Source organism: Hypanus sabinus, chromosome 26 (genome assembly GCF_030144855.1).
Source record: "Hypanus sabinus isolate sHypSab1 chromosome 26, sHypSab1.hap1, whole genome shotgun sequence".
NCBI lineage: Eukaryota > Metazoa > Chordata > Chondrichthyes > Myliobatiformes > Dasyatidae > Hypanus > Hypanus sabinus.
The window spans coordinates 37,603,922-37,618,256 of record NC_082731.1 but is presented as its reverse complement, the minus strand read 5'-3'; the positions used below and the strand labels follow the sequence as shown (position 1 = coordinate 37,618,256).

Sequence of the window (14,335 nt, the reverse complement as noted above, 5' to 3'; positions counted from 1 at the left end):
GATGAAGAAGGAAAGACAGGGACGTCCATTTAGAATGGAGACGAGGAGGAATTTCTTTAGCCAGAGGGTGGTGAATCTGTGGAGTGTGTCACCACAGGCGGCTGTGGAGGCCAAGTCATTGGGTATATTTATATCTGCTCTCAGGATGAGGCTTTTCATTCCAGGACAAAGGAGATGTCTTCCTTTTTTAAACAAAGGGGCTTCCCTTCTTCCACCATCAACTCTGCTCTCAAACGCATCTCTCCCATTTCCCGCACATCAGCGCTCACCCCATCCGCCTGCCACCCCACTCGGGATAGGGTTCCCCTTGTCCTTACCTACCACCCCACCAGCCTCCAGGTCCAATGTATAATTCTCCGTAACTTCCGCCACCTCCAACGGGATCCCACTACCAAACACATTTTCCCTCCCCCCCCCCCCCCGCCTTTCTGCTTTTCACAGGGATCGCTCCCTACGCGACTCCCTTGTCCATTCATCCCCCCATCCCTTCCCACCGATCTCCCTCCTGGCACTTATCCTTGTAAATGGAACAAGTGCTACACCTGCCCTTACACTTCCTCCCTCACCACCATACAGGGCCCCAGACAGTCCTTCCAGGTGAGGCGAGTATACTGCGTCCGGTGCTCCTGGTGTGGCCTTTTATATATTGGTGAGACCCGACGCAGATTGGGAGACCATTTCGCTGAACACCAACGCTTGGTCCACCAGAGAAAGCAGGATCTCCCAGTGACCACACATTTTAATTCCACGTCCCATTCCCATTCTGATATGTCTATCCATGGCCTCCTCTTCTGATGAAGATGAAGCCACACTCAGGTTGGAGGAACAACACCTTATATACCAGCTGGGTAGCCTCCAATCTGATGGCATGAACCCTCCTCCCCTTCTTACCCCATCCCTGACATATTTAGTTGTTTGCCTGTTCTCCATCTCCCTCTGGTGCTTCCCCCCCCCCACCTTCTCCTGAGGCCTCCCGTCCCATGATCCTTTCCCTTCTCCAGCTCTGTATCGCTTTCACCAATCACCTTTCCAGCTCTTAGCTTCATCCCACCCCCTCTGGTCTTCTCTTATCATTTCGCATTTCCCCCTCCCCCCACTACTTTCAAATCTCTTACTATCTTTCCTTTCAGTTAGTCCTGACAAAGGGTCTCGGCCCAAAACGTCGACAGTGCTTCTCCCTATAGATGCTGCCTGGCCTGCTGTGTTCCACCAGCATTTTGTGTGTGTTGTGGGTATATTTAAAACCGAATTTGATAAGGTTCTTGATTAGTAATGGTGTCAAAAGTTACTGGGGGAAGACAGGAGAATGGGGTTGAGAGGGATGGAAGGAATAGTGGAGTCAACTTGACAGGCCAAACGGCCTAATTCAGTGATGAGGAGGAATTTCTTTAGCCAGAGGGTGGTGAATGTGCGGTATTCTTTGCCACTGAGAGCTGAGAAGGCCAGGCCATTGGCTGTGTTAAAGACAGAGGTTGAGAGGTTATTGATTGGTGAGGGGTGTGAAGGGTTATGTGGAGGAGGTAGAGAGGAAAATCAGCCATGATTGAATGATAAGGACAGACTTGATGGGCCAAATGGTCTAATTCTGCCCCTATACAGTATCTTATGGTCTGAAAGTTTACAGTTTGCATGCCAACCACCCAGGCAAATCATTTTTATGTAAGCCCATGATAGTAGAACAAAAAGTTTTAAAAAAGTGCAGAATTTAGCGTCACACTCCACAGAGAATGGGTTTAAATGACAGACTTCCTTGTATGGAACCACCCCCACCCCCGCCAAGTTTTTGACCCCCCAGGGAGAATAAAGAGCTTCTCCACCTCAACAGCCAGTACATTCGGCCAAGGTATGTGGCCAAACAGCTCCCTTCTGAGCAAATACCATTCTATGCTCAGCCCCACGGAGGGGGGGAATGTGGGCAGAGGCTGAGGGCAGGCTACTGTTGTAGCAACACCACTAAACCAAGCGAACTGCCGCTTCAGGCAACAAATCCCTCAAGCCCTGTGACATACTGACAGCCCAAGAGTGAATGCAAGTGCGGTGGTGGAAACTAATCACATCGAGAGATTTAACCAACGCCTGTGAAGGCTCAGGAGAGACAGAACCAGGGATGTTTGATGGGAGAACTTTACTCAAGGATGGTGGGGAGCATTGAGAGCTCGGACTGAGGTGCTCGATGTTGTGGTGATCATTGACCTTGGTAATTAGCTCGAGGTGAGATCCTCAGTGTGCAGTTGTTGGTGTTTCTCTCGTTCACATAGCCCTCCCCCCCAACCCCCGTTGGCTTGCCTCGCTTTAACTGGGACACCGAGGAGGTTCTGGCGCGGGCGAGCACGAAGCAGCCAGGGGAACCTTTTCACAGCGTGGTTCTCGTCTGATAACTCGGCAAGCGAGCACATCAGAATGGGGTGCAGCACACGTACAACGCCGGAGGGACTTAGCGGGCCAGGCCGCATCTACGGGAAAGAGTAAAGAGCTGACGCTTCGGGCCGAGACCCTTCATGATGAAAGGTCGGTGTCCTGCTGAAGAGTGAAACGTCGACTGTTTACTCTACTCCATCGATGCTGCCTGGCCTGCTGACCTCCTCCAGCGTTTTGCGTGTGTTGCTTGGACTTCCAGCATCTGCAGACTTTCTCGTGCTTGTGATGTCGAAACAGGCACCACTTACGAACCCCAAAGAGCTAAAGAGCCAATGGAATTCAAAAGTCAAATGACGGGGTAGCCAATCAGGACTGAGGCAAGTGAACGGGGGGCCTAGATAAACACGAGCCCTCCCAGAGAGAAACACCAACAACTGCGCTCTGAGGGTGTCACCTCGACTGCTGATGAAATGCCCGCATGTTAATTACCGATCTCAGCGAACGCCACAACGTCAAATGAGCTTTACTGTGATTTCAAAGATTCAAAGTACATTTATTACCAAGGTATCTATACAACTCCGGGATTTGTCCTCCCACAGGCAGCCACGAAACAAAGAAATACCATGGGACCCCTTCAAGAATCACCCAACGCGTGAAAAAGAATAAACTGCACCAACGGCGAACAACACAGAGAATCTCGAACATCAAACGAGTAGCATCTAGTTCAGAACTGCTCTGCCAGACAATGGAGGCCGCTGGACCTTTCTTCACCAAACTGTCCCCGTCTGCATCAATCACCCCTATCAAACCTCCCAAACAACAGCAAAACAGGGTGACTAGGATCCAGGAACACGTGCAGCAGGAGTTTTTAACTCATTCTGTCCTTGTCCTGGGAGTGTGTGATGGGACAGTGTAGAGGGAGTTTCACTCTGTATCTAACCCGTGCTGTCCCTGTCCGGGGAGTGTGTGATGGGACAGTGTAGCGGGAGCTTCACTCTGTATCTAACCCGTGCTGTCCCTGTCCTGGGAGTGTGTGATGGGACAATGTAGAGGGAGCTTCACTCTGTATCTAACCCGTGCTGTCCCTGTCCTGGGAGTGTGTGATGGGACAGTGTAGAGGGAGCTTCACTCTGTATCTAACCCGTGCTGTCCCTGTCCGGGGAGTGTGTGATGGGACAGTGTAGAGGGAGCTTCACTCTGTATCTAACCCGTGCTGTCCCTGTCCGGGGAGTGTGTGATGGGACAGTGTAGAGGGAGCTTCACTCTGTATCTAACCCGTGCTGTCCCTGTCCTGGGAGTGTGTGATGGGACAGTGTAGAGGGAGCTTCACTCTGTATCTAACCCGTGCTGTCCCTGTCCGGGGAGTGTGTGATGGGACAGTGTAGAGGGAGCTTCACTCTGTATCTAACCCGTGCTGTCCCTGTCCGGGGAGTGTGTGATGGGACAGTGTAGAGGGAGCTTCACTCTGTATCTAACCTGTGCTGTCCCTGTCCTGGGAGTGTGTGATGGGACAGTGTAGAGGGAGCTTCACTCTGTATCTAACCCATGCTGTCCCTGTCCTGGGAGTGTGTGATGGGACAGTGTAGAGGGAGCTTCACTCTGTATCTAACCCGTGCTGTCCCTGTCCTGGGAGTGTGTGATGGGACAGTGTAGAGGGAGCTTCACTCTGTATCTAACCCGTGCTGTCCCTGTCCTGGGAGTGTGTGATGGGACAATGTAGAGGGAGCTTCACTCTGTATCTAACCCGTGCTGTCCCTGTCCTGGGAGTGTGTGATGGGACAGTGTAGAGGGAGCTTCACTCTGTATCTAACCCGTGCTGTCCCTGTCCTGGGAGTGTGTGATGGAACAGTGTAGAAGGAGATTCACTCTCTATCTAACCCGTGCTGTCCCTGTCCTGGGAGTGTGTGATGGGACAGTGTAGACGGAGCTTCACTCTGCCAAACTGGTGATGACTGTGCATTTGAATGGGCAAAATACAGGAGCCCTCACCATGTATCTAACCCACACCATCCCTGCCCCCAGTTCTTCTGCACACACAGGGGGGGACTGAAACGACAGTTTTTAAGGAAACTACATGTTATCACTGTTTATATTTTTATATATTTTTATTTAGAGAAACAGGAACAGAAACAGGCCCTTCCGGTCTTGTGGGCCTTTGTTGGCCTACTGCACCCGCGTGACCAATTAAAACCCACCCTTTGCCTTTGGACTGCGGGAGGAAACCCATGCGGTCACGGGGAGAATGTGCAAGCTCCTTACGGGCAGCGGCGGGAACTGAACCCGGGTCGCTGGCCCTGTGATGGCGATCCACTGACCGCTACGCTACCGTACCGCGCGCCCCCGGCCCCCGCCCGGGACTGCGCGGACCTTAAAGCGCATCTGAGCGAAATTGAGCAGTGCTGCGGCCTCTTACCATCGTGTGCTGGGTGTCTGTGCTCCAGATGTACGGGCAGGGCCCCATGCAGAAGTTGGCATAGTAACCCTTGGGCTCGTGGATCCACTTCCAGCCCAGGTCCTTACGGAAGTCGATGTACATGGCGCGGAGACAGCAGTTCTCCTCGGCGCTCCTGGGTCGGAAGAGAAAGTCTGCGTCAGAATAGTCAATCCCGAGCCTGGGTGTTGGGCCGGGCCCACCAGTCAGTGTCTGTGTCACAAGGTAAGAGAAACTCCAATGACTGGGCTCCGCTCCCCACAGCCCGGCAGATCTCTGCACTCTCCAACTGGAGTAAGAGAGTGAAGAAACAGGCCATTCGGCACAACTCGACCATGTTGACCTTCAGGTACCCTCTCTCCGAGCACTTGGGACACAGTTTACAGCACCCTGGCTACTCAAGCGCTTGAGCAGATATTTTCTAATTGCAGTGAGAGATTCTGCCTTCTGCCTTCACCAAACCCTCGTTCCGATTCTAAATGCCCTCTGAAAGAATTCTTCCTCAGATCCCATCCTCTTAGCCTTTACCCTAAACCCACATCTTTTGCTTTATCTACTTGTTGAGTTACAGCGTGGAATGGGCCCTCCCGGCTGTGTTGCCTAGCAACACATCTGACGTAGGAGCAGAATCAGGCCATTCAGCCCGTCGAGTCTGCTCTGCTGTTCTATCGTGGCTGATCCCAGATCCCACTCAACCCCATACACCTGCCTTCTCATCATATCCCTCGATGCCCCGATTGACCAGGAAGCAATCAACTTCTGCCTTAAGTATACCCACGGACTTGGCCTCCACCGCAGTCCGTGGCAGAGCCTTCCACAGATTCACTACTCTCCGGCTAAAAAAATTAACTCTGTTTCAAAAGGGTTGCCCCTCAGTTTTGAGGCTGTGCCCTCTAGTTCTGGATACCCCCCACCATAGGAAACATCCTCTCCACACCCACCCTATCTCGTCTTTTCAACATTTGGTAGGTTTCAATGAGATGACCCCACATTTTAAATTCCAGTGAGTACAGGCCCAAAGCTACCAAATGTAAATCACATGTTAACCCCTTCATTCCCAGAATCATCTTTGTGAACCCCCTCTGGACTCTCTCCAATGACAACACATCCTTTCTGAGATATGGGGCCCAAAACTGTTGACAATATTCCAAATGCGGCCTGACTAGTGTCTTATAAAGACTCAGCATTATCTCCTTGCTTTTATATTCCATTCCCCTTGAAATAAATGCCAACATTGCATTGGCCTTCTTTACCACAGACTCAACCTGTAAATTAACCTTCTAGGAGTCTTGCACGAGGATTCCTAAGTCCCTCTGTACCTCTGATGTTTGAACCTTCTCCCCATTCAGATAATAGTCCGCACTATTGTTCCCTTTACCAAAATGAATTATCAGACATTTCCCAACACTGTATTCCATCTGCCACTTTTTTTGCCCGTTCTCCCAATTTGTCTAAATCCTGCTGCGATCGCATCGCTTCCTCGGAACTACCTATCTTCCACCCATCCTCGTATCATCCGCAAACTTTGCCACAAAGCCATCAGTTCCATCAATCCCCCCCCCCCCCCAATTTAACCCCAGCCTAATCACGGGACAATTTACAATGACCAATGAACCTACCGACTGGTATGTATTTGGACAGCGGGAGGAAACTGGAGCTCCCGCATTCCGTGGGGAGAACGCACCAGCTTCTTGCCGGTGTCGTCGGAATTGAACTCCGAACTCCGATGCCCTGAGCCGTAATCGCGACATTCTAACCACGACCGCGGCCTCCGGAGAAGAGGTCTATTGTACATCACCTTGCAGTCTCCTATTCGACACCCTCTCAGCCTCCTCTGCTCAAGGAAAACAAGTCATTTTGTCTTAACTCAGAAATGCCCCATCCCACACATCATCCCAGTAAGCCACCTCTGCAACCAATCCAGTACAATCATGTATTTCTGAGCAATATGATCTCCAGTCCACCTATAGCCCCATGACTAATATACTTCCACCCTAACTTTCCTGCCTCTTGTATTCTTCACAAGCATCCTGCCGCCTTCCCCATCCGTGCTGCCACCTGGTCCTTTCAGACCCTTGACCTTTCCGGAAATGAATCATTCTGTCGTCCCTAATGAAAGGTGATGGAATAGTGTGTACGGTCATGCGCTTCGCTGGAAGGAATAAAGGCGTAGACTACTTTCTAAGCAGGGAGAAAATTCTCGTTTGAATCTCCCCTACTCTCAATAGAAAAAGCCTATGCACGTCAATTCTATCTATCCCCTCATCATTTTAAGTACCTCATTTTAAATACCATCATTTTAAGTCCCCCCTCAACCTTCTACGCTCCAAATAAAGACCTAACTTGTTCAACCTTTCTCTGTAACTTAGGTGCTGGAACCCAGGTAACATTCTAATAAATCTCCTCTGTACGCTCTCTATTTTGTTGACATCTTTCCTATAATTCGGTGACTTGCTTGAGTATTGTGAGCAGCTTTGGGCCCCTCATTTAGGAAAGGATGTGCTGGTGTTGGAGAGGGTCCAGAGGAGGTTTGCGAGTTAGTTCCCAGGAATGAAAGGGTTTAGCATAAGAGGAGCATTTGATGGCTCTGGGCCTGTACTCGCTGGAGTTTAGAAGAACGAGGGAGGAGGGGATCTCTTTGAAACCTATCAAATATTGAAAGGCATAGATAGAGTGGAAGTGGAGAGGATGTTTCCTTTCGTGGGGGAGTCTAGGAAAAGAGGGCACAGTCCTCAGAATAAAAGTAAGTCCCTTCAGAACAGAGAAGAAATGACTTTATCCAGAGGGACGTGAAACTGTGGAATTTAAGTCGTCGTATACATTTAACTTCTTGATTTGTAAGGGTGTCAAAGGTTATAGGGAGAAGACAGGAAAATGGACTTGAGAGGGAAGATAACTGAACCGTAGTCGACTGGCAGAGTAGACTGAATGGGCTGAAAAGCCGAATTCTGTTCCTATGATTTACGGGCTTAGCTGATAACAGATTAAGCCACAGGGCAACTTACGGTGAGCAGTATTCACGCTTTTCGCTCCGCTTAATTCGGCTGTGCGTCGGCGCCCTGGTGGTCGGAATGGACATGATAAGGATGTGGGCCATCTTCTGGCTCTTCTGGGAGAGGACCGACAAATCTCCCCGCGTCAAACCTGCCGTTCAAACAGCAGGAGTTAAACGGTGTGACGGGTCCTTTCCCAGCGGACAAGTTCGCTCCCCGCGTCAACTACCCGGATCACCAGCTCGCTTCCCCCCCCCACCTACCCTCTCCTGTCCGTCCCCCACCAACCAGCATACAGTGAACCTTCAACAAACACTGGCCAGTGACTAAAACTGTGACTCGTTCAGATCCCTAGAGTAAAGGAGTTTGTTCACGGTGGCAGCCATTGCTAGATTGGGCTGGACTGAACAAGTGTGGCCTAGGCCCAAGAGTAGAAACGGCTGAGCCGCTTTCAGAAGATCGAGGCATCAAGGCCAAGGGCGGAGGGGGAACCGGAGTCCAGCTCACTCCTCAGTGAGGCTTCACTCCCCTCAGCCCTGAGCTGGCTCCGTGGCTGAGGCCTACAGCCATCAGGCTCCTGGGCCATCTTCACCGCACACACACGCAATAAGCGGCACCCCGAAGCAGGTGATGGCTGGAATCTAACTGAGTGGTTCAGGCATTTGAACATCCATGGGATTACAGGTGTCGAGACTGAGTTACAGCCTGGAATCTAATCAAACGTTTGGCTGTTTATATCGAGATTAAAAGATATCCAGGGTGAGTTGCAGGCTGGAATTTATTCCAGGAATTCACGGGGTTTGTATGTAGGGTAACATATCTGAGGTGAGTTACAAGTTGGGAACTAATCCTGGGGTTCAGAGGTTTATGTAACAATAATCTGGGGAGAGGTACAGGTTGGGATCTAATCCTGGGGTTCGGGGATTTATATAACAATAATCCGGGGTGAGTTACAGATTGGGATCTGATCCTGGGATTTTGGGGTTTATGTACAGACTAACAATAATCCAGGGATGTGTTGTCTGAGATCTAACTGAGGAGTAAGGCTAAGGTGGTCCCTGGGCTGTGGGCCATTTGTAGATAGAATGATATCAGCCTTTTCCAAGAAGACAGACAACAGCAATGCCCGTGATATTGGCCGCGTTTTTCTTTCCACGGCCCGAGTTACTGGACAAGTCTCAGAGCCCTGGCCGTCACAGCATCTTTTGCTTCCTAATTTGTAATACCTACTGACATAACGCAGCCCCCACCCCCACCTTTCCCCATTTGACTGGTGATTTATCCACACTGCAACCCTGTCCTTGCTCACACTCTCTCCTTTCCTCGTAGAGCCCTCCACCCTCCCACTCCGCAGCTTAAACTGCCTTCTTTTTTATGCCTCTTCCCCAGTTCTGATGAAAGGACTTTAACACTATGTCGCTCTCCACTGACGTTGCCTGACCTGCTGAGTGCACCCAGCAGTTCCTGATTTTATCTCAGGTCTCCAGCATCTGCAGCATTCTCCCTCCACCACCCCCCCCCCCCCCCAACCTCTGTGTTAATATTTTCCTCATCCTTTATTCAGCGGATGGCGGGTATTTTCCAGACACCCACTGTTGGAGGAAGAGATGACGAGGAAGATAAGACAGTGATTTAACTCTGGAGGCATTGAAATGAGGACAGGGTGGGTTATCGTTACCGTAAAACTTTAGCTCAAGCTTTTTTGCTCCGGAAGAATTGCCGTCACATGGGCAGTGGACACTGAGTTTCAGCTTCTGGATGGGTGCTGCAAGGAAACAAATTGTGAGCTGGAGGGCTTGTTCTCCTGAGAAAGATTCAGCCTGACTGACCCCATAGGAAACAGGAGCAGAACGAGGCCATTCAGCCCATTGAGTCTGTTCCTCCATTCCATCATGGCTGGGTTATTTTCCCTCTTGCCCCCTTCTCCTGCATACTCCCCAAAACCTTCGATGCCCCGATTCAGCAGGAATCTACCAACCTTCGCCTGAAGTATACCCCACATGAATTGGCGGCCACAGCTGCCTGTGGCAATGAACTCCACAGATTCACCACCCTCGGGCTAAAGAAGCTCCTCCTCATTTCCGTTCTAAGTTAAAGTCCCTCAATTCTGAAGCTGAGGCAATTCTAGGCCCCCTGGTCCTAGACTCATTGCCCGGAGGAAACATCCTCTCCACATCCACTCTATCTAGGCCTTTCGATATTCAGTAGGTTGCAATGGGACCAGCCACCATTCTCCTAAACTCCAGCCAGTACAGGCCCAGGGTTATCGAGTGCTTCTCATGCATTATCTTGGATGCACACTGCTTTTAATTAAAAATCAGGGGGCTCTAGCTGAGGTCATTCAAGCAGCCTGTGAGCCATATATATCAGGCTCAGGGCCTCTACTCAATGGAGTTTAGAAGAATGAAGGGGGATCTCATTGAAACCCATCAAATATTGAAGGCCTCGACAGAGTGGAGAGGGTGTTTCCTATGGTGGGGGAGTCTAAGATCAGAGGGCACAGCCTCAGAATACAGGAGTGTCCATTTAGGACAGAGGTGAGGGGGGAATTTCTTTAGCCAGAGAGCAGTGAAACTGTGGAATTTGTTGCCACATGCAGCTCTGGAGGCTGAGTCTTTGTGTATATTTAAGGCACAGGTTGATTGGCAGGGCTTGAAGGGATAAGGGGAGAAGGCAGGAGATTGGGGCTGAGAGGGAAAATAGATCAGCCATGATGAAATGGCAGAGCAGACTCCATTGGCCTAATTGTCCTCCTGTATCTTATGGTCTTATGTTCTAATCAAGTTCTGCCGTCCTGTTACCATCGTCTGCCCATCCCCTTTCTATTCCCCGCACATTCCAGCCAACTCTCCTTGGGTTCTACCACTTATTTGCATGATCAGGGCGATTTCGGTTGTGCTTATCATGCTCGCAGAGAAGCGTCCAGTGAAAGGTATCACCTGCGCCAATGGCCAGCACATCCGAGGCAAGTGTCGCCAACGTAGCGTGCCCACAACCTACCGGCCCCCCGATGTAGCGTGCCCACAACCTACCGACCCAACATAGCGTGCCCACAACCTACCGACCCAACGTAGCGTGCCCACAACCTACCGGCCCCCCAACGTAGCGTGCCCACAACCTACCGACCCAACGTAGCGTGCCCACAACCTACCGACCCAACGTAGCGTGCCCACAACCTACCGACCCAATGTAGCGTGCCCACAACCTACCGACCCAACGTAGCGTGCACACAACCTACCGACCCAACGTAGCGTGCCCACAACCTACTGACCCCCCAACGTAGCGTGCCCACAACCTACTGACCCAACGTAGCGTGCCCACAACTTACTGACCCAACGTAGCGTGCCCACAACCTACTGACCCCCCAATGTAGCGTGCCCACAACCTACCGGCCCCCCAACGTAGCGTGCCCACAACCTACCGACCCCCCAACGTAGCGTGCCCACAACCTACCGACCCAACGTAGTGTGCCCACAACCTACCGACCCCCCAACGTAGCGTGCCCACAACCTACCGACCCCCCAACGTAGCGTGCCCACAACCTACCGACCCCCCAACGTAGCGTGCCCACAACCTACCGACCCAACGTAGCGTGCCCACAACCTACCGGCCCAACGTAGCGTGCCCACAACCTACCGACCCAACGTAGCGTGCCCACAACCTACCGACCCAACGTAGCGTGCCCACAACCTACCGGCCCAACGTAGCATGCCCACAACCTACTGACCCAACGTAGCGTGCCTACAACCTACTGACCCAACGTAGCATGCCCACAACCTACCAACCCAACGTAGCGTGCCCACAACCTACCGACCCCCCAACGTAGCGTGCCCACAACCTACCGACCCAACGTAGCATGCCCACAACCTACCGACCCCCCAACGTAGCGAGCCCACAACCTACCGACCCAACATAGCGTGCCCACAACCTACCGACCCAACGTAGCGTGCCCACAACCTACCGGCCCCCCAACGTAGCGTGCCCACAACCTACCGACCCAACGTAGCGTGCCCACAACCTACTGACCCAACGTAGCGTGCCCACAACCTACTGACCCAACGTAGCGTGCCCACAACCTACCGACCCCCCAACGTAGTGTGCCCACAACCTACCGACCCAACGTAGCGTGCCCACAACCTACCGGCCCCCCAACATAGCGTGCCCACAACCTACCGACCCAACGTAGCGTGCCCACAACCTACCGGCCCCCCAACGTAGCGTGCCCACAACATACCGGCCCCCCAACGTAGCGTGCCCACAACCTACCGGCCCCCCAACGTAGCGTGCCCACAACCTACCGACCCAACGTAGCATGCCCACAACCTACCGACCCAACGTAGCGTGCCCACAACCTACTGACCCAAAGTAGTGTGCCCACAACCTACCGGCCCCACAACGTAGCGTGCCCACAACCTACTGACCCAACGTAGTGTGCCCACAACCTACCGGCCCCCCAACGTAGCGTGCCCACAACCTACCGACCCAACGTAGCGTGCCCACAACCTACCAACCCAACGTAGCGTGCCCACAACCTACCGACCCAACGTAGTGTGCCCACAACCTACCGGCCCCACAACGTAGCGTGCCCACAACCTACTGACCCAACGTAGTGTGCCCACAACCTACCGACCCCCCGACGTAGCGTGCCCACAACCTACCGACCCAACGTAGCGTGCCCACAACCTACCGACCCAACGTAGCGTGCCCACAACCTACCGACCCAACATAGCATGCCCACAACCTACTGACCCAACGTAGCGTGCCCACAACCTACCGACCCCCCAACGTAGCGTGCCCACAACCTACCAGCCCCCCAACGTAGCGTGCCCACAACCTACCGACCCAACGTAGCGTGCCCACAACCTACCGACCCAACGTAGCGTGCCCACAACCTACTGACCCAAAGTAGTGTGCCCACAACCTACCGACCCCCCAACGTAGCATGCCCACAACCTACTGACCCAACGTAGCGTGCCCACAACCTACCGGCCCCCCGATGTAGCGTGCCCACAACCTACCGACCCCCCAACGTAGCGTGCCCACAACCTACCGACCCAACGTAGCGTGCCCACAACCTACCGACCCCCCAACGTAGCGTGCCCACAACCTACCGACCCCCCAACGTAGCGTGCCCACAACCTACCGGCCCCCCAACGTAGCGTGCCCACAACCTACCGGCCCCCCAACGTAGCGTGCCCACAACCTACTGACCCCCCAACGTAGCGTGCCCACAACCTACGGGCCCCCCGACGTAGCGTGCCCACAACCTACCGACCCAACGTAGCGTGCCCACAACCTACCGGCCCCCCGATGTAGCGTGCCCACAACCTACCGACCCCCCAACGTAGCGTGCCCACAACCTACCGACCCAACGTAGCGTGCCCACAACCTACCGACCCCCCAACGTAGCGTGCCCACAACCTACCGACCCCCCAACGTAGCGTGCCCACAACCTACCGGCCCCCCAACGTAGCGTGCCCACAACCTACCGGCCCCCCAACGTAGCGTGCCCACAACCTACTGACCCAACGTAGTGTGCCCACAACCTACCGGCCCCACAACGTAGCGTGCCCACAACCTACTGACCCAACGTAGTGTGCCCACAACCTACCGACCCCCCGACGTAGCGTGCCCACAACCTACCGACCCAACGTAGCGTGCCCACAACCTACCGACCCCCCAACGTAGCATGCCCACAACCTACTGACCCAACGTAGCGTGCCCACAACCTACCGGCCCCCCGATGTAGCGTGCCCACAACCTACCGACCCCCCAACGTAGCGTGCCCACAACCTACCGACCCAACGTAGCGTGCCCACAACCTACCGACCCCCCAACGTAGCGTGCCCACAACCTACCGACCCCCCAACGTAGCGTGCCCACAACCTACCGGCCCCCCAACGTAGCGTGCCCACAACCTACCGGCCCCCCAACGTAGCGTGCCCACAACCTACCGGCCCCCCAACGTAGCGTGCCCACAACCTACTGACCCCCCAACGTAGCGTGCCCACAACCTACGGGCCCCCCAACTTGCACGCAGGAGGAGGCCGGAGCAGCGGCGGGAACGGAACCCTCGGTTCCATTTTACTGCTGGCGTTGTAAATGGCGCAGTTGCCTCTACACATCTGAAGCGGCAGACACACCTACCGAACCGTCTCGGCCTACATCGCGCTGCGGCTTCTGTCGCCCGTGTTCTTATGGTGGCTAACACCGCGGACGGTCCGGAATGAGGTTGGGATTGTCAGGGAGGTGGCGGGTTTGCTGCTGCTGGGATCAAAACGGTAGAGACGCCCGTGGTAAAGCCGGGGGCCTGGCGTCCATCTTACCTTTCAACCTCACCCAGTTCTTCACCGTCTGCGTCACATCGAATGAGACCCACTCTTCACTTCCGGCGACCGTCAGCAGACGGTTGTCCAGGTACTCATCGCCGTCCGGCTTGGCCTGTGGTAAAAAGTCAATGCCAGTGTTTTAAACAGTTTGTCACCTAAAACACACAAAATCTTCCATAGATTTACATTCTAACTGGCTGTATCAGCGTCTGGTTTGTCGGGGG

At 53.4% G+C, this 14,335-nt stretch overlaps 1 protein-coding gene across 1 annotated transcript in view; it reads right to left on the bottom strand.

Annotated features, from left to right (window-relative positions):
* Positions 1-4,711: 4,711 nt before the first annotated feature.
* Positions 4,712-14,335, bottom strand: part of LOC132381458 (transforming growth factor beta-3 proprotein-like) — a 66,705-nt gene continuing 57,081 nt past the window's right edge. Inside the window, exons 3-6 of the mRNA XM_059950880.1 lie at positions 14,109-14,223; positions 9,461-9,547; positions 7,795-7,933; positions 4,712-4,925 (exon numbers count right to left, since the gene is read on the bottom strand). Of these exons, the coding sequence (XP_059806863.1) occupies positions 4,727-4,925; positions 7,795-7,933; positions 9,461-9,547; positions 14,109-14,223 (540 nt within the window). The 3' untranslated portion in view covers positions 4,712-4,726. The remainder of the gene's footprint in view (positions 4,926-7,794; positions 7,934-9,460; positions 9,548-14,108; positions 14,224-14,335) is intronic.